Genomic DNA, 17,749 nt, shown 5'->3' with positions numbered 1-17,749 from the left:
AACTGAGGGCCTGAGCTGACGGGAGGCAGCCTCAGTTGTAGGGGCTGAGGTGTAATGGAACCTGGCAGGTTGTATCAGACCCCTAGACATGTAGAAGAATTGCCCGAAGGCGTGACCACGACAACCAGGAATAAAAAAGTCAATGATGTTTATTATGACAACTCCGCAACACAGCAGCAGTAAAAGAAAACGTAAAAGTCAGCAAAGAATAAATACAGTTCCTGGGTACTACAGGATGGCAGGAGCCACAGGGCACTGGTAGTGTGAGATAGTTCTTATGATCTTCTAGATGGAAAGTCCTTACCAGGCCCGACTGTAGCAATGGAGATAACCCAGGATTGTGCCAGCTGGTGTTCCAGGAAAAGCTGGGTTGCTGAAGATAAAACAGCTGCTGTGGATACTGGCTGGAACCAGACTGTTGTTAGCACGGAGTGGATACTGGCTGGAACCAGTTAAATAATAAATGAACTTGGGAGCGATGAAATATGAACTGAAATGTAGAACTTGAGAGCGGAGAAATAATAATACCGGTGGAGAGTGGTAAAGTGTAGAAAGGACACCGGCCCTTTAAGGGAAGCTGTACTCTGCTGGAAGCTGAGCTGGAAGCAGGTAATGTTGTAGCTGGAAACAGATGAATCCACAATGGATTGGAGAGTCAGGCTACACCGCAGGTGGAATGCTGGTGCGGGTCTCTATGGTGGAAGTCTTGAGACAGGAGCTGGAACCTGGAAGACAATCACAGGAGAGAGACAAACAGGAACTAGGTTTGACAACCAAAGCACTGACGCCTTCCTTGCTCAGGCACAGTGTATTTATACCTGCAGCAAGGAAGGGATTGGCTAGGCAATTATGCAGATTATCAATACTGAGAACAGATTGGTGGAAATGATCAGCTGACAGAATCCAAGATGGCTGCGCCCATGCAGACACTTGGAGGGAAGTTTGGTTTGTAATCCATGTGGTAATGAAAACAGTAATGGCGGCGCCGGCCACCGGAGACAGGAGGCGCCAGGCTGACAGATGCACATCCAACCACGCGGACACAGCGGAGGCCGCGGCTGACGTAATCGCCACTCAGACACTCTGCATGCAGAAGTTCAGGGACGGCGGCGGAGGCCGCGGGAGACGCCATGCCAGGTGTAATATGGCGTTTACTGTGACAGCGTCCCAGAGTGACAGGAGAGGATACAGGAATGTACACATCAGGATAACAGATGGGATCCGGTCCTGGAGCGCTGAGCCAGCCTTAGGAGGCATCTGATGGGTAAGAAATGGCGTCCAGATACCCGGATCGTGACAAATGGCCCTCAGTTCCAGAATTTATATGTAGGGAAGTCTCCTGACTTGACCATAGGCCCTGGAAGTTTCTTCCCTGTGTGACTGCTCCCCAGCCTTGAAGGCTGGCATCCGTGGTCACCAGGACCCAGTCCTGTATGCCGAAACTGCGGCCCTCTAGAAGATGAGCACCCTGCATCCACCACAGTAGAGACACCCTGGTCCTTGGAGACAGGGTTATCATTTGATGCATTTGAAGATGCGATCCCGACCACTTATCTAAGAGGTCTCACTGGAAGGTCCTCGCATGGAACCTGCCGAATGGAATTGCTTCGTATGAAGCCACCATTTTTCCCAGGACTCGTGTGCAACGATGCACCGATACCCTTTTTGGTTTTAGGAGGTCTCTGACTAGAGATGACAGCTCCTTGGCTTTCTCCTGCGGGAGAAACACTTTTTTCTGTTCTGTGTCCAAAATCATCCCCAGGAACAGTAAGCGAGTGGAAGGAACCAGCTGTGACTTTGGAATGTTCAGAGTCCAGCCATGCTGTTGTAGCACCTCCTGAGATAGTGCTACTCCGACCAGTAACTGCTCCCTGGACCTTGCCTTTATAAAGAGATCGTCCAAGTATGGGATAAATAAAAACTCCCTTTTTGAAGGAGTATCATCATTTCTGCCATTACCTTGGTAAACACCCTCGGTGCCGTGGACAGTCCAAACGGTAGTGTCTGGAATCGGTAATGGCAATCCTGTACCACAATCTGAGGTACTCCTGGTGAGGACGGTAAATAGGGACATGCAGGTAAGCATCCTTGATGTCCAGGGATACCATGTAATCCCCCTTGTCCAGGCTTGCAATAACCGCCCTGAGCGATTCCATCTTGAACTTTGTTATGTAAGTGTTCAAGGATTTCCATTTTAAAATGGGTCTCACCGAACCGGCTGGTTTCGGTACCACAAACAGTGTGGAATAGTAACCCCGTCCTTGTTGAAGTAGGGGCACCTTGACTATCACCTGCTGGGAATACAGCTTGTGAATTGCCTCTAGCACAGCCTCCCTGCCTGAGGGAGTTGTCGGCAAGGCAGATTTGAGTAAACGGCGGGGGGGCGACGCCTCGACTTCCAGCTTGTACCCCTGAGATACTACTTGACGGATCCAGGGATCCACCTGTGAGCGAGCCCACTGATCGCTGAAATTTTTGAGGCGGCCCCCCACCGTACCTGGCTACGCCTGTGGAGCCCCCGCGTCATGCGGTGGACTCAGAGGAAGCAGGGGAAGAATTTTGATTCTGGGAACTGGCTGCTGGTGCAGCTTTTTCTTAGGCTGTGAGGAAACCGGAGGTAAAATATTTTCATCCCAGCTGTTGCTGTGGATACGAGGTCCAGAGACCAACCCCAACCAATTCCTCACCCTTATAAGGCTCTATGTGCCTTTTAAAGTCAGCATCACCTGTCCAGTGTCGGGTCTCCAATACCCTCCTGACAGAATGGACATTGCAATAATTCAGGATGCCAGCCGGCAAAATATTCCTCTGTGCATCCCTCATATATAAGACGACGTCTTATGTTCGCAAAATAGTATCCCTGTTTGAAAGGGGTACAGACCACGCTGCAGCAGTCTGCAGGTCTCAGTCTAGTACCTGAGTGTGTAATTACAGACTTCAGGATAGCCTCCTGCTATTTATCAGCAGGTACCTTCAAAGTGGCCGTATCCTAAGACGGCAGTGCCACCTTGACAAACGTGTGAGCGCCTTATCCACCCTAGGGGATATCTCCCAGCGTAACTTATCCTCTGGCGGGAAAGGGTACGCCATCAGTAACTTGTTAGAAATTACCAGTTTCTTATCGGGGAAACCCACGCTTTTTCACACTTCATTAACTCAGTTGATGGGGGAACAAAACACTGCCTGCTTTTTCTCCCCACACATAAAACCCTTTGTTTTTAGTGGTACTTGGGTTAATGTCAGAAATGTGTAACACATTTTATATTGCCGGGATCATGTAACGGATGTTCCTAGTGGATTGTGTATATGTCTCAACCTCGTCGACACTGGAGTCAGACTCCGTGTCGACATCTGTGTCTGCCATCTGAGGGAGCGTTGATGGCCTTTGAGACGTCTGGGCAGGCGCGGGCTGAGAAGCCGGCTGTCCCATAGCTGTTACGTCATCCAGCCTTTTATGTAAGGAGTTGACACTGTCGGTTAATACCTTCCACCTATCCATCCACTCTGGTGTCGGCCCACAGGGGCGACATCTCATTTATCGGCATCTGCTCCGCCTCCACATAAGTCTCCTCATCAAACATGTCGACACAGCCGTACTGACACACCGCACACACACAAGGAATGCTCCAATGAGTACAGGACCCACAAAAGCCCTTTGGGGGGACAGAGTGAGAGTATGCCAGCACACACCAGAGCGCTATATAATGCAGGGACTAACTGAGTTATGTCCCCTATAGCTGCTTTTATATAATTTATACTGCGCCTAAATTTAGTGCCCCCCCTCTCTGTTTTAACCCTGTTCTGTAGTGTAGACTGCAGGGGAGAGCCAGGGAGCTTCCCTCCAACGGAGCTGTGAGGGAAAAATGGCGCCAGTGTGCTGAGGAGATAGGCTCCGCCCCTTTTTAGCGGCCTTTTCTCCCGCATTTTTATGGAATCTGGCAGGGGTTAATATACATCCATATAGCCCTGGGGGTTATATGTGATGTAATTTGCCAGCCAAGGTGTTTATATTGCTGCTCAGGGTGCCCCCCCCCAGCGCCCTGCACCCTCAGTGACCGGAGTGTGTGGTGTGCATGAGGAGCAATGGCGCACAGCTGCAGTGCTGTGCGCTACCTTGGTGAAGACTGATGTCTTCTGCCGCCGTTTTTCCGGACCTCTTCTTGCTTCTGGCTCTGTAAGGGGGACGGCGGCGCGGCTCCGGGACCGAACACCAAGGACTGGGCCTGCGGTCGATCCCTCTGGAGCTAATGGTGTCCAGTAGCCTAAGAAGCCCAATCCGGCTGCAAGCAGGCGAGTTCGCTTCTTCTCCCCTTAGTCCCTCGCTGCAGTGAGCCTGTTGCCAGCAGGTCTCACTGAAAATAAAAAACCTAAATCTATACTTTCTTTCTAAGGGCTCAGGAGAGCCCCTAGTGTGCATCCAACCTCGGCCGGGCACAAGATCTAACTGAGGCTTGGAGGAGGGTCATAGTGGGAGGAGCCAGTGCACACCAGGTAGTCATAAATCTTTCTAGAGTGCCCAGCCTCCTTCGGAGCCCGCTATTCCCCATGGTCCTTACGGAGTTCCCAGCATCCACTAGGACGTTAGAGAAATACTGTTAAATAAAAGCACTCACACTGTGATACAAATATTTAATAAAAAAAAACCCACTTCCTCTCTCACCCACTTTTCTCCAGTTTATAACACACCTTAATCAATGGATGCGTTCTTCTTCTGTCTTCCAGTTTTCAATCCAATTGAAAAAGTTAAAAAATCCTAAAGATGATGCATACTGTTCTGCCAGAAGCCGCATTGTGAATGACAAGCCTCCTTGTCTACCAGTAGAGAAAGCCAATCTGATTGGTTGCTAGTGGCTATGGGGGTCATTCCGAGACGATCGTGGCTGTGCTAAATTTAGCACAGCTACGATCATCTTCCCTGACATGCAGGGGGACGCCCAGCACAGGGCTGGTCCGCCCCGCATGTCAGCGCTGGCACCCCCGCAGAAGTGCAAAGGCATCGCACAACGGCGATGCCTTTGCACTTCAAGAGTAGCTCCCGACCAGCGCAGCTTTAGCGTTCTGGCCAGGAGCTACTCATCGATTCCCGGCCCACAGCGGCTGCGTGCGACGTCACGCAGCCGCTGCGGCCTGCCCCCCGTCTGGTCCGGCCACGCCTGTGTTGGCCGGACCGTGCCCACCCCGCCGTTCCGCACCCTCCCGCCCAGAAACCGCCTCTGCCTGTCAATCAGGCAGAGGCTATCGCAGACTTGCTACGGCCTTCTGCCGTCTGCCATGAGCCGGCGCACTACGGCACCGGCGCAGTAGGGACCCGTTCGCTTGGCTGCGATAAAATGCAGCGAGCGAACGGGTCAGAATGACCCCCTATATCCCATGCGGGTTCATTGATTGTAAGCTTGCGAGCAGGGCCTTTCCGACCTCTATGTCTGTCTGTCTTTGCCCAGTTTTGTTCTATTACTGTTGTTCTAATTGTAAAACGCAATGGAATATGCTGCGCTATATAAGAAACTGCTAATAAATGATAAATACATTGTGGGTTGTTTCACCTGCTATTACGAAGTCTGATTTAGGGGGGTATTCAATAAGCTCTGATAATTTTAATTTAACCCCCCCCTCTGCGTATTCAATTGGCAAAAACGCCACGTTTCCAACGGCGCAGGTGTGAAAACACGTGGATTCACCGATCCACTCGTTTTTCTCTCCTGCTGAATTTTTTGCCTAGGCGAAAAAAATGGCCCTGCTATTGAATAGGGCGAATGCCCACTTTCCCTACAAAAAAGGGCGAAAAGTGCAGGGTTTTTTGCCTAGGCGAAAAATTGGCCTTAATTGTATACCCCTATAAGTGTGAAATGTACATAATGGAGGTACTCAGCCGGAATCAGTATGATTTACAGGCAGGATGCCACAGGATCTATTCCCACTCAATGGGTGTCGTGGACACTTTGTCGGCTGTCAGGATTCCGGTGTCGGTATCCGGACCACCAGGGATCCCGACAGCCAGCAAATTGAATGGATCCCACTCAGCAAAGTCCAATGACATTTTCACATTTCACAGACATACTGTACAGAACATCCACATGTGCTATAATATCGTCACACACGCAAAATTGCAAGAGATGCTGTTGAGTCAGCTCAAATTCACCACTCCATAGGCTAGATTTACTATCCAGCAGTTTGCCAAAGCCGCCCATGGAATTAACTGATAGATTTCAAGTGACAACAGAAATAAATGGTAAACTAGGCTGGGGAACCACGGTTGGTGTAATGGTCAGCATTACTACCTCACAGCACTGAGGTCCCGAGTTTGACTGCCACCAAGGTGATGTGTGGAGTTTGTATGTTCTCCTGTACTTTCTTGGTTTTTTTTCCAGCATGCTCCAGTTTCCTCACACTCAAAAAATTAGCCCTAATGTGTGTGTGTGTGTGTGTGTGTGTGTGTGTGTGTGTGTGTGTGTGTGTGTGTGTGTGTGTGTGTTAGGGAATATACTGTAGATTGTAAGTCCCACTGGGGCAGGCACTGATATGATTAATAACCAAGTACAGTATGCTCTGTAAAGTGCTGCGGAATTAGAGGAGGGAATTCAATTGCCAGTGCATTTAAGCTGTGACATTTAAGCGCCAGCAGTGGCGGCCCAACTCACCCCCTTTGCCCGGCTGATTCGCACCCGTTTGCCCAAAAGTGCTCAAATACTGTGGGGCAACGAGCACTTTTGAGCAATATCCCCAACACTGCAAAGAATGCGTCTGGCATACAGGGCTGTCTTTTCGTATGGGCTCAATGGGCTCTTGCCCAAGGGCCCCAGGAGTTTAAGGGCCCTAGGCTGATAGCTGAGGGTCCCCTCTTTCCAGGGGTACCAGTTTTTTGAAAATCGGCCCTGGGGAACTGGTGATATCTGACTTGAAAGCAGAGGTCCCCATCCAAGCATGTTAATTGCTCTTTCCAGTCAGATATCTCAGGTTCTGTCTGATTTAGAGATTGTCTGAGGGTATAATCCAAAAGCTGTGACTCTCCCCTTTTGGTGGACACTGGCAAATAGTTCCTACTATGCTCAGAACCAGAGATATCAGCCTTCAAGCAGCTGGTCCCTGCTTCAGCTCCACACGACTAATATGCAGTTTTATATTTTCGTTGGTGAATTGCTCTGGCTCCTGAACTTTGATCCCCAAGTCCCCAGTACCTCCTGAAAGGTTGGACTCTCTATTTTTTCCCCCCAATCTAAGCTAAGAAATATATTTTTTTAGGAACTTGAGATATCTGCAGTCAAGCAATCTGCCCCCCCACCAGAAAATGATAAATATTAAGCCCACTCCACTATCCACCCCTCCCCTACGTATTAAACACCCCCTACCACCCTGGAAGTCATGTGCCAGGGCCCCTTCATTCAGCCCAATGCCCCCTTCTACAGTTTAGCCCCATCTGGGCAGTAAAGGAGTAATTATCAGAAATTACTGCTCCAGGTCCTCCATGTTAACACCCTCTACCGCCCATGGGACATCAAAGCTGCCGCTGATAGCAACCCCCACCCGTAATGCTGGAGGATGGGTAGGGGGGCCAGTGCATTGCTGTGCCCAGGGGCCTACACTGCTGTTAAGACGGCCCTGCTGGCATCTAATAGGATTCTACCCCTAGTGTTTAAAATTGGTAGTATTAATGAAAGCAGAGTTAGTAATAAACTAAATAAAGGAACACTGATTAGTTAATTGAATTATTTTTGTATTGCACAATATTATAACATATATATATAGCGGTGTGTAATAACTATGTAGTATAGTTAAAATGTATAGATAGTTAAAAGATAGACAGTCAAAAGGTCGACAGGGTTAAAAGGTTGGTCGATAGGGTCAAAGGTCAACACGCTTTTTAGTTTTTTTAATACTTACACAACTTTTGCGTCATTTACTACGCATGTCACCATTACTTTTCGTAACATTGTGGCGAGCGCAGTAAGCCTGCGAGGGAACACATTTCAAGTTTGGGCAAAAAATGTTTAAAAACACTAAATAACATATTGTCGACCTTTTGACCCTGTGGACCTTTTGACTGTATAAGTTCCATACCACACCCCTTTGTAGGCATAAGACTATGTTCCATCTATGTGTGCTGCCTTCTTTAAGAAATAACCCATTTTCTTCCATCCAGTACATAATTTCAGTTCCTGCAGAAAAGAACTTACTGGCACTGCTGCTGCCACCACTCACACCAGTGTCTCGGCGTCTGTCACTGGCCGCCCTGTCCGGAGGAAATGACCCGACCCGACCATACCCCACCCACCAGGTGATCATTATTAGCTGCAGATGAGCCGCCAGCCCTGCAGCCTCCAACATGGCGGCTATAAAGCCACTGCATCACCATGGAGATGGACCACAGTTTAATCACCCCCTGGTGGCGGGGACGGGCGCTGCATGTGGCGCACGGGCTACAACAAAATGTCCGCCAGCGCTAGTCTGTGTCTCCAGACTACAGCTTTTCTCTAGTGCGCGGAAACTGTGTGACTGGAGATGCGTTCCCGCTGTATGGGCTTCCTGCTCATGCTGCTGTCATTGATGAGTGTAGTTTGCGCTGTAGTCTCCTCATAGTCCCCCTCCACCCCGGCCTGTGTGAGCGGTGGGGATGTCCGGGCCCCTGTCCTCCGTGCTGGGCGGGAACCTCCAGGCCCCTGTGCAGTGCTCCAGCTCTTGGCTGTGTCAGGCGGACCTGGCTGCTGTGCTGATCGTGTCGGCACCGGACACTGCAGCGCTGGATGAGGCTGCTGCCGCCACAAGGTGAGCCTGACTGCAGCTAGCTCGCAGTGTCAGTGCCTGTATGCATGGGGCTGGCCCTCTGTCGTCCCAGCGGGTGTGGCTCATTGGGTCGACCCTAACTAGGTCGACAGTCATTAGGTCGACCACTATTGGTCGGCAGTGACTAGGTCGACATGGAAAAAACGTCAACGTGCTTTTTTTGTGTCTGTAGTTTTCTTCGTAAAGTTATCAGGAACCCCAATTAGTGCACCGTGTCCCCTCACAATGGCTCGCCATGTTTTGGGCAAGGTGCCTCGCTGCGTTTGGCACAGGTTACTATTCCCAATCATAGTCCACGTGGATCAAAAAAGTAAGAAAAAGTTTAAAAAATGATTTAAAAAGAAACCTCTCATGTCGACCTTTTTCATAAACACCAGATGCCGTTCCCAACAATGATCCCTGCACAGAACAAGCCTTCCTGTTCTCCATAGTTACCGCAGTTGTTGGTGACTGTATGACTGGTGCCACCATTAAGATCAGTAAACTGTGCTTACCTGTAATCTCACACTGGGAGATATTACTCAAAGATATGAACAATGTCGTTCATTAATGAACAAGATACCGTTCATATCTTTGAGTGTGGAGGCACCAGCGATGATCAATACGCGGCCCTGCGCTCGTTCATCGCTGGTGCCCCGTCGCCTGTGCATGCAGGCCAATATGGATGATCTCGTCCATATTTGCTTGCACTTCTATGGAGCCGGGTGACAGGGGGAGTGAAGAAACTTCACTGCCCCCCTGCCACCGGGTTGCCCGTCGGCCGTATCCGCCGTCGGGCAGCTCGGCGGCGGATCGCTCAATGTGTAGAGCCCTTTAGAGTCACTTATGTGAGAAGCAGACAGGGATGCCCTTCTTTATTCACATGATTGGTAGCCATTAGAGCCAACCCGTGTCACTCCTGCAAGCGCGCTGAGGCACCCCAGGGTGGCGTGGCATCTAGTTTGGGAACCACTGGGCTATAGTGTCATTATAGGGCTGGAAAAAGAATGGTTCACCATTAATGGAGCCATTGGTAGATTCTCTTGATGGCAGAAAACCATTAATGGCTTGACCCCCATCTGAGGGCAGCACAAGCGCGGACAATTGGAAAGATGGCGAGGCTATGGGTTGGGCAATAGGAGGTCGGGGCTAAGCAGTGCTCAACGGCAAAAAATAATAACTAATCATCACCACGCCACTATCAGAACTCATCCATCGATGGTGGGAAAACATTTTGAACCTGTCATCAGTGGTTGCAAAACATTGATGGTCCCTGTTATCAATTCTGGAATTTACATTAAACCAGATGTTCTCAAACTTTTTTAAATCGCGGCACCCCTAGTCCTAGAATTTTTTTTTCACGGCACCCCTAGTCCAAAAGTTTCTTATTAAGAAATTTAGAAAGAAATATTACATTTACTAAATTGTGTTTATGTCATCCTTGGGTTCAGTTTTGTGGTAAGGGACAGGATTTGCTTCTGTTTGTCCACATATTTTATGATTGGCAGCCACCAGCACTGGTTTTGCCTATTACATTGACCATAAATAATTTGAATTGGTCCTGGATTACCAACCCAGGGCACCCCTGCAAGTGTCCCGAGGCACCCCAGGGAGCCACGGCACACAGTTTGAGAACCACTGCATTAAACATTGTCCTTTCTTCTACAACTGAGACTTGTGAATAGGGTGCATGTTTCATCATTATAAATAATCTTGATTGCACCTTATCTAATTGGTAATGCAGCTGCTGATTCTTGTGTGGCACTGGGCTTAACATCCACAATCCCCCCACACAAGTGAGTAGCACCTGAAGAAGAATGCCTAGTACCCTTCCAATGGTCCTGCCTATTTATTTTAGTCTTTGGCCGTTATAAAGGGATATTTACTGCCGATAACTACTTAAACTGAAAATATTACCTTTTTATCCATGTTCGGAAAACCTCGTAAGTACGGAATTATCTTAATGGGTTTAATAGCACACACCAAATATATAATTCATTCTCTGCACTAACCTTTGTATTGACCCAATTTAGAAATCTACGGGGTATATTCAATTGAAGTCGAAAGCTGCCGTCTGTCGAAAAGATGGCAGTTTTCGACTTTTTTTCAATATAACCCAAAATTTTTCGTCAAGTCGATGAATTCGACTTGTCGAAAAGCACGTGGATAGGCGGAATAGCTGCCGATCCACGTGCTTGTGTCGAAAACGGGGCCAAAACCGACAGGATTTGGCCCCCTTTTCGACCATCTCAGTCAGACATAAAAAAATGACGGACTGCGATGTGGGACCCAGAGAAGGAGAGGGGGGAGTGCCGCAGGGAGACGGGGGACAGCCGCGGGCATATAGAGGCTCCAGCAAGTGAGGTCACGCTTGCTGGAGCCGGGTGGACACTGCCATGAGGTCGGGTGGCTGTGTGACATCCTCGGGCAGCGCTACTGTAACAATGCTCTCCGTCTGCCGGCATCTGTCCCCGCTGGTCTCCCCGCTGCTCCTCCCCCCCCCCCCCCCCTCCCCTCCCCTCCCCTCCTCTGGGTCCCTCATCTTAATTCGACTTGAAAAAGTGGAATTGAGATGAGATTGAATAGGGGTTGTCGGATCCATTCCGACAAATGCATGTCGGAATGGATCCGAACCTAATTGAATATACCCATAATGTTCTAATTGATGTTACTTTCATATAGGTCTATCTGAAACTGCATCTTATGCTATGTACTATGGGTCAAAGTGCTCCTGGAGAATGTATTAACATTTTGCCAACTACTTATTACTAGAAAATGCAATATACAATCATATACGAGAACACGGAAATCTTTCTTTCCTACAATCCCCATGTCATGCTGTTTATTTTGTGTTTCTTTCAGAGAGAACCTTATACTTTTGGATCCACCGTCTCCGTCACAAGTGGACACCCCATGTAGCTTGTCATTGTGCTGTGTTGCACAGGGGAAAGATAGAATACTGAATGTTAGTATCTGCAGTGAAGCAAGGACCATCGAGGTTTACAGTGGTTCCCAAGATGGCCAGGAAGACGAGTACTTGGGAACCAGCCGAGGAGAGAAGTTTTGCACCCTTGCCAGCAGTGGAGAAGACAGTCCTGTCACATTGTACAAAGCTCAGCTGAAGCTGGATTTCCCTGTGCCATCCTGTAAAGTCAAGGTAAGTATTTACACGTCTACCTACAGCTAAACCAATCATGGTGACCGTTGCTACTTTCTGACCCCATCCCACTGAGCTATAAGTCCCCATCGGACAGACACAGGCCAGTTATCTGTTATAGCCGTGCACTGTCAGATAAGTGGACTCTGCGATCTCTGTCAGATCTGCGCACAGATTATCGCACGCTGAAGGGTCATTAAGCTCAACTGATTGTTGCTTAGTCGTGGTCACAGACTAAGCACGGATGGTGCAATGGTTAGCATTACTACCTCACAGCACTGAGGTCATGGGTTCGATTCCCACCATGGCCCCAACTGTGTGGAGTTTGTATATATTCTCCCCGTGCTTACGTGGGTTTCCTCCGGGTGCTCTGGTTCCTCCCACAATCCCAAAATATACTGGTAGGTTAATTGACTCCCAACAAAATGAACCCTAGTGTGAATGTGTGCGCGTGTATATGTGATAGGGTATATAGATTGTGAGCTCCACTGGGGCAGGGACTGATGTGAATGGCAAAATACTCTCTGTAAAGCGCTGCGAAATATGTGTGCGCTATATAAATAACTTGTAATAATAATAATTATTGGCCAGATCAGCCGATAATCACAAAATGTATGGCGGCATTTAATATTGCAAGCCTTACAGGGGGTTTAGTATAAAATACCTACAATCAAAATCCCGACAGTCAAAATACCGACAACAATTGACCGATGGTCAAAGTCCCGACAAGGTCAAAATACCAACATTTAAAATACAGACAAGGTCAAAATAGCGACATTTAAAATGTTGACAGAAGATTTTCAGTGGTGTTTTTTTGTGTGTATGTCGACATGGACACCGTATAAGTGTACTGCGTGCCCTCGCATAGCTCGCTGCGCTCGGCGCACTATTATATTCCCCCTCCAGGTCCACTGGGATGGTAAAATATGAACAAGTCGGTTTTAATGAGAAACTCATGTTAACTTTTTGACCTGTCGCTATTTTGACCTTGTCGGGATTTTGACTGTCGGTCAGTGGTTGTCGGGATTTTGACCGTCAGGATTCTGATTGTAGTTAAATTGACGCATCCCTTAAAGGGCTGTATATTTTATTTTGTTTTCATATATGTATCAAGTATCAGAGCTGTGCCCAGTCACCATTCTATTTTCTTACAACGTTCTGGAGATTTAAAAATGACTTCTCCACTTCCTCTCACTCTGTTTCATTTCTCTCCAATGCAGATGTATGCAGTTTTGTGTATCTTCCTCCTAGTCTGAGTCGGATGGATCTTTTGAGGGTCATTCAGACCTGATGGCATGCTAGGATTTTTTGCTGCGATCGGGTCAGAACTGCGCATGCAACGCAATGCGCAGGCGTGTCGTACGGCTACAAAGCGGATCGGTGCTGGGCGATGGATTGTATGAAGAATCCATTCGCACAGCTGATCGCAAGGAGATTGACAGGAAGAAGGCGTTTGTGGGTGGCAACTGATCATTTTCTTGATGTGTTATGAAAAACGCAGGCATGTCCAAGCGTTTCCAGGGCGGGTGTCTGACGGCAATTCCGGCCCCGGACAGGCTGAAGTGATCGCAGCGCCTGAGTAAATCCTGAGCAACTCAGAAACTGCACAAAACTTTTTTGTACCGCTCTGCTACACAAGCGTTCGCACACTTGCAAAGTGAAAATACACTCCCCTATGGGAAGCGACTATCTGCTCACAACAGTGCAAAAAACCCCTAGCGATCGATCAGGTCTGAATCAGGCCCATAGGCTCATTTGTCTTTCTATGAAATGGGTGTTTCTGGGAACTGGGCAGCAACAATGCAAAATTGTTCTGTCTGGAAGTATTGCAGGCCTGTAGCTAGAGTTCCGTGCTATTCTGATTCATGTATAGGGGGTCATTCCGAGTTGATCGCTCGCTAGCTACTTTTTGCAGCCATGCAAACGCATAGTTGCTGCCCACGGGGGAGTGTATTTTCGCTTTGCAAGGGTGCGAACGAGTATGCAGCCAAGCGGGACGAAACAGTTTTTTGCAGTTTCTGAGTAGCTCTGGACTTACTCAGCCACTGCGATCACTTCAGTCTTTTTGGTCCCGGAATTGACGTCAGACACCCGCCCTGCAAACGCTTGGACACGCCTGCGTTTTTCCAAACACTCCCAGAAAACGATCAGTTGCCACCCACAAATGCCCTCTTCCTGTCCATCACCTTGCGATCGGCTGTGCAAATGGATTCTTCGTTAAATCCACCGCCCAGCAACGATCCACTTTGTACCCGTATGACACGCCTGCACATTGCGGTGCATGCGCAGTAGTAACTTGTTCGCTGCGCTGCGAAAAACAGCAGCATGCGATCAACTCTGAATGACCTAGAGAAGGGAAGCCTATGTCAGATTGATCCCTTGCACCTTGCATTGGGCTGGTACAGTACAAGTGCTGATTACTTTTTAACCATTGCGGGAAAAACAGTGGGTGGAGCTGCTTCCTGTTTGAAGCCACACACAGCCGCTAAATTGGCCCTACAGAAACTAGCATTGGTATAAGGTAGTAATTCAGCCTTCACTAGCATCACACAAACATAAGCCGCTTTACATCCCACTCAGAATCAGCCCCAGTTTGTGACTATAGCAACCAGATCTGTAGCCTGGTCTCGTGGACTTGCAGTAGAACCCCGCACGGTTCTTATTAGTGCTTCCTGGGTCTGTCTCATCATTTATTTTGTTAAATGCTATAGTGAAAATATTTCATTAATTAGCAGAAAAAAAAATTAGACCAGTGGTTCCCAAAGGCAGTCCTGGAGGCACCCAACACCCTAGGCCAGATGGTATTATCAACCTGACTGAGGTACTTATTAAGTCATCTGTGCCTAAGCAGGGATATCCCTAAAACCAGGCCTGTTGGGATACCTTGAGGGCAGCGTTTGGAAACCAGTGCCCTAGACTGTCCCTATATATATATGTAACTACAAGCTGTTTAAGCCATTTTGCTTTGCTCATGTGGAAGAATCCAGAACATAGAAGTTTGGCCATTGGGACACTGTTGTATTATTACAGTATGTGGCTGATATTTTACACTGTTTCTAAGTAAGTATTCTAGACCTACTGCACTAACTAGCATTCAAGTTCTGCTCACTATTGAGATGCTAAAATCCAATGTAAATTTCCTGTACTTATATAATGGTGACTTCTGCATGTTTCTTCTTTAGCTGCTTTCGCTTGGCGGAAAACACAGCGTATCTGTGAGTGAGATCTGTGTACAAGTGACCTCCGTCCCTGAAAGGTGTTCCCAAGCCTCATCCGTCCTGGGGCCGTCAATTAATTTGGAACGTGTGCAGAGTATTATGGACAGTATGGGTGGGAAAATGTCACCTGGCGCAGAGGAGCTCATGACCATGATGCGTGCTCAGCAGAAGGTGAGTCTGTCCTCTGGGATAAAAGGTGCTAGAGCGGGAAATCTATTCTGGTTATCAATGAGCAGTGTCAGAGTAGCCAAAGTACAGGCAGCTCTGTCTATAAACGTGTCTCTTCTCCATAATATTACTATATTTTAGGTGTATATAATGTGTCCTCATACACTTAGTGTCTATACGCCGTTAGGCTCGTGGTGTCCGGGAAACACCGTCCCGACAGGAGCAGTACCGTAGTTTTCTTGAAATTTGCATCGCACATGCAGCGAAACACCAACACAGGGGTAGATGTATTTATACCCGCACTTAATGTGTTCGGTTAAACGCTTCTTGCTTGACCAATGAAATGTAAGAGAACCAAAGCAGACTGGTAGGTTATATAGTCAGCAAAAAAGAACCTTTAACCCCATCAGTGGCAGGTTTTTGTAATTTAAAAACATACCCTAGGCGGTGTGTTTTTTAAATTAAAGTGGGAGAGGGGGGGAAAGGTGCAGGGGGAAGAGGGGGGGTACTGATGGGGCAGGGCGAGTTAAATCGCCGGGCAGTCGCCAGCCCCAGTGCTGATTCCCGGCCACCTTGCAGCGCCCAGGAATCAGCATAATGGTTTTACTACTAAGCCCACTCCCCCGGCTAATAGGAGTCCGGAGGGCGGGCTAAACTCCATAATGTAGTATACTGATTCCCGGGCATGCTGCACGGCTGTCCCTGGAACATCAGTCAGTAGTATGCACGGAAATCTTCTGGTGCTGTCATCACTGGCAAGCCCAGAAGATTTCCAGGCATGCCACTGAAGAGGTTAATGGTCTAGACGTGTTCTAGAGCAGGGTTTCTCAACTCCAGTACTCGCGTACCACCAACAGGTCATGTGTTGTGGGTGTCTTTAATCATGCACAGGCGAGTTCATCTAGATTGCTGGGTCTGTAATTATCCCACCTGCTTCTTCAGATAGATATCCTCAGGACATGACCTGCTGGGAACCACTGTCCTAGTGAAACAGTCCATCCATCACCTAGTGGTTCCCCTCCAGTGCCGGGCCGCCCGACGGCGAGCATAAGCACCGTGCAATATCACTTATGATATCGTCTAGTGACATCATGCCGCGGCCCGTAGGAGAATGCAGCTTTGGACAATGAGTCCAAATTGAGCTGCATACACAGCCGCGACCAAGGGTCGTTAACAACCCGCAGGGCCGTGCATTGCTCGGCGGCATACACACTGGGCGATATAGTAAACTATATCGCTCAGGATGGGGGAAAATGAGCGATATACTTCACTATATCGCTAAGTGTGTACCCACCTCAAGCTTTCACTTTAAAGCTACTACTGCTGTTTTAGCGTAATGAATGTTTTACGCCGGTAACCATGATTGTGTCTCTTTTGTGCGTTTGTATATTTTTGTTACAGTTATATCTACAAAAAAATGTTTCTGAAAAGAGCAAATGCAAGGTGCAGAATTCACCCTTCATTAAGATCTGTGGGCAGGGTTCGCTTCAGGTTCCTCTGTGACTGGAGAATTCCAGTCCTATAATGTGGAGGAAACGGCTGTACAAATGAAATGGGTGCTACCTCCTAAATGTATCCACCCCCACCAGCTCATTCATAAATTCCCATCGCTGAAAATGAAAGCTAATTTCTCTGACGTCCTAGTGGATGCTGGGAACTCCGTAAGGACCATGGGGAATAGCGGGCTCCGAAGGAGGCTGGGCACTCTAGAAAGATCTTAGACTACCTGGTGTGCACTGGCTCCTCCCACTATGACCCTCCTCCAAGCCTCAGTTAGATTTCGTGCCCGGCCGAGGTTGGATGCACACTAGGGGCTCTCCTGAGCTCTTAGAAAGTTATAGTCTTAGATTTTTTATTTTCAGTGAGACCTGCTGGCAACAGGCTCACTGCAGCGAGGGACTAAGGGGAGAAGAAGCGAACTCGCCTGCTTGCAGCCGGATTGGGCTTCTTAGGCTACTGGACACCATTACCTCCAGAGGGACCGACCGCAGGCCCAGTCCTTGGTGTTCGGTCCCGGAGCCGCGCCGCCGTCCCCCTTACAGAGCCAGAAGCGAGAAGATGGTCCGGAAAATCGGCGGCAGAAGACATCAGTCTTCACCAAGGTAGCGCACAGCACTGCAGCTGTGCGCCATTGCTCCTCATACACACTTCACACTGCGGTCACTGAGGGTGCAGGGCGCTGGGGGGGGGGTGCCCTGAGGCAGCAATAAAAACACCTTGGCTGGCAAAAATACCTCAATATATAGCCCCAGGGGCTATATATGAGGTAAATACCCCTGCCAGAAGTCCATAAAAAGCGGGAGAATAGGCCGCGAAAAAGGGGCGGAGCCTATCTCCTCAGCACACTGGCGCCATTTTTCCCTCACAGCTCCGCTGGAAGGAAGCTCCCTGGCTCTTCCCTGCAGTTTACAGTCACAGTAAGAGGGAAAAAAGAGGGGGGGCATTAAAT

At 48.6% G+C, this 17,749-nt stretch overlaps 2 protein-coding genes across 3 annotated transcripts in view; one reads left to right on the top strand and one right to left on the bottom strand.

The window, feature by feature from the left end:
* The window catches only part of LOC135056675 (uncharacterized), a 163,603-nt gene extending 155,254 nt beyond the window's left edge, over window positions 1-8,349 (bottom strand). Inside the window, exon 1 of one of the 2 annotated variants that reach the window (XM_063962127.1) lies at window positions 8,172-8,349. In XM_063962127.1, the coding sequence (XP_063818197.1) occupies window positions 8,172-8,322 (151 nt within the window). In that variant the 5' untranslated portion in view covers window positions 8,323-8,349. The remainder of the gene's footprint in view (window positions 1-8,171) is intronic. The other variant, XM_063962126.1, reaches the window with a different exon arrangement.
* Window positions 8,350-8,381: 32 nt separating this feature from the next.
* C3H10orf88 (chromosome 3 C10orf88 homolog) overlaps window positions 8,382-17,749 on the top strand; it is a 30,401-nt gene continuing 21,033 nt past the window's right edge. Inside the window, exons 1-3 of the mRNA XM_063962125.1 lie at window positions 8,382-8,760; window positions 11,620-11,914; window positions 15,097-15,303. Of these exons, the coding sequence (XP_063818195.1) occupies window positions 8,609-8,760; window positions 11,620-11,914; window positions 15,097-15,303 (654 nt within the window). The 5' untranslated portion in view covers window positions 8,382-8,608. The remainder of the gene's footprint in view (window positions 8,761-11,619; window positions 11,915-15,096; window positions 15,304-17,749) is intronic.

This window comes from Pseudophryne corroboree, chromosome 3, assembly GCF_028390025.1.
Source record: "Pseudophryne corroboree isolate aPseCor3 chromosome 3, aPseCor3.hap2, whole genome shotgun sequence".
Taxonomy (NCBI): domain Eukaryota; kingdom Metazoa; phylum Chordata; class Amphibia; order Anura; family Myobatrachidae; genus Pseudophryne; species Pseudophryne corroboree.
This window is presented reverse-complemented; position numbering and strand designations above follow the sequence as displayed.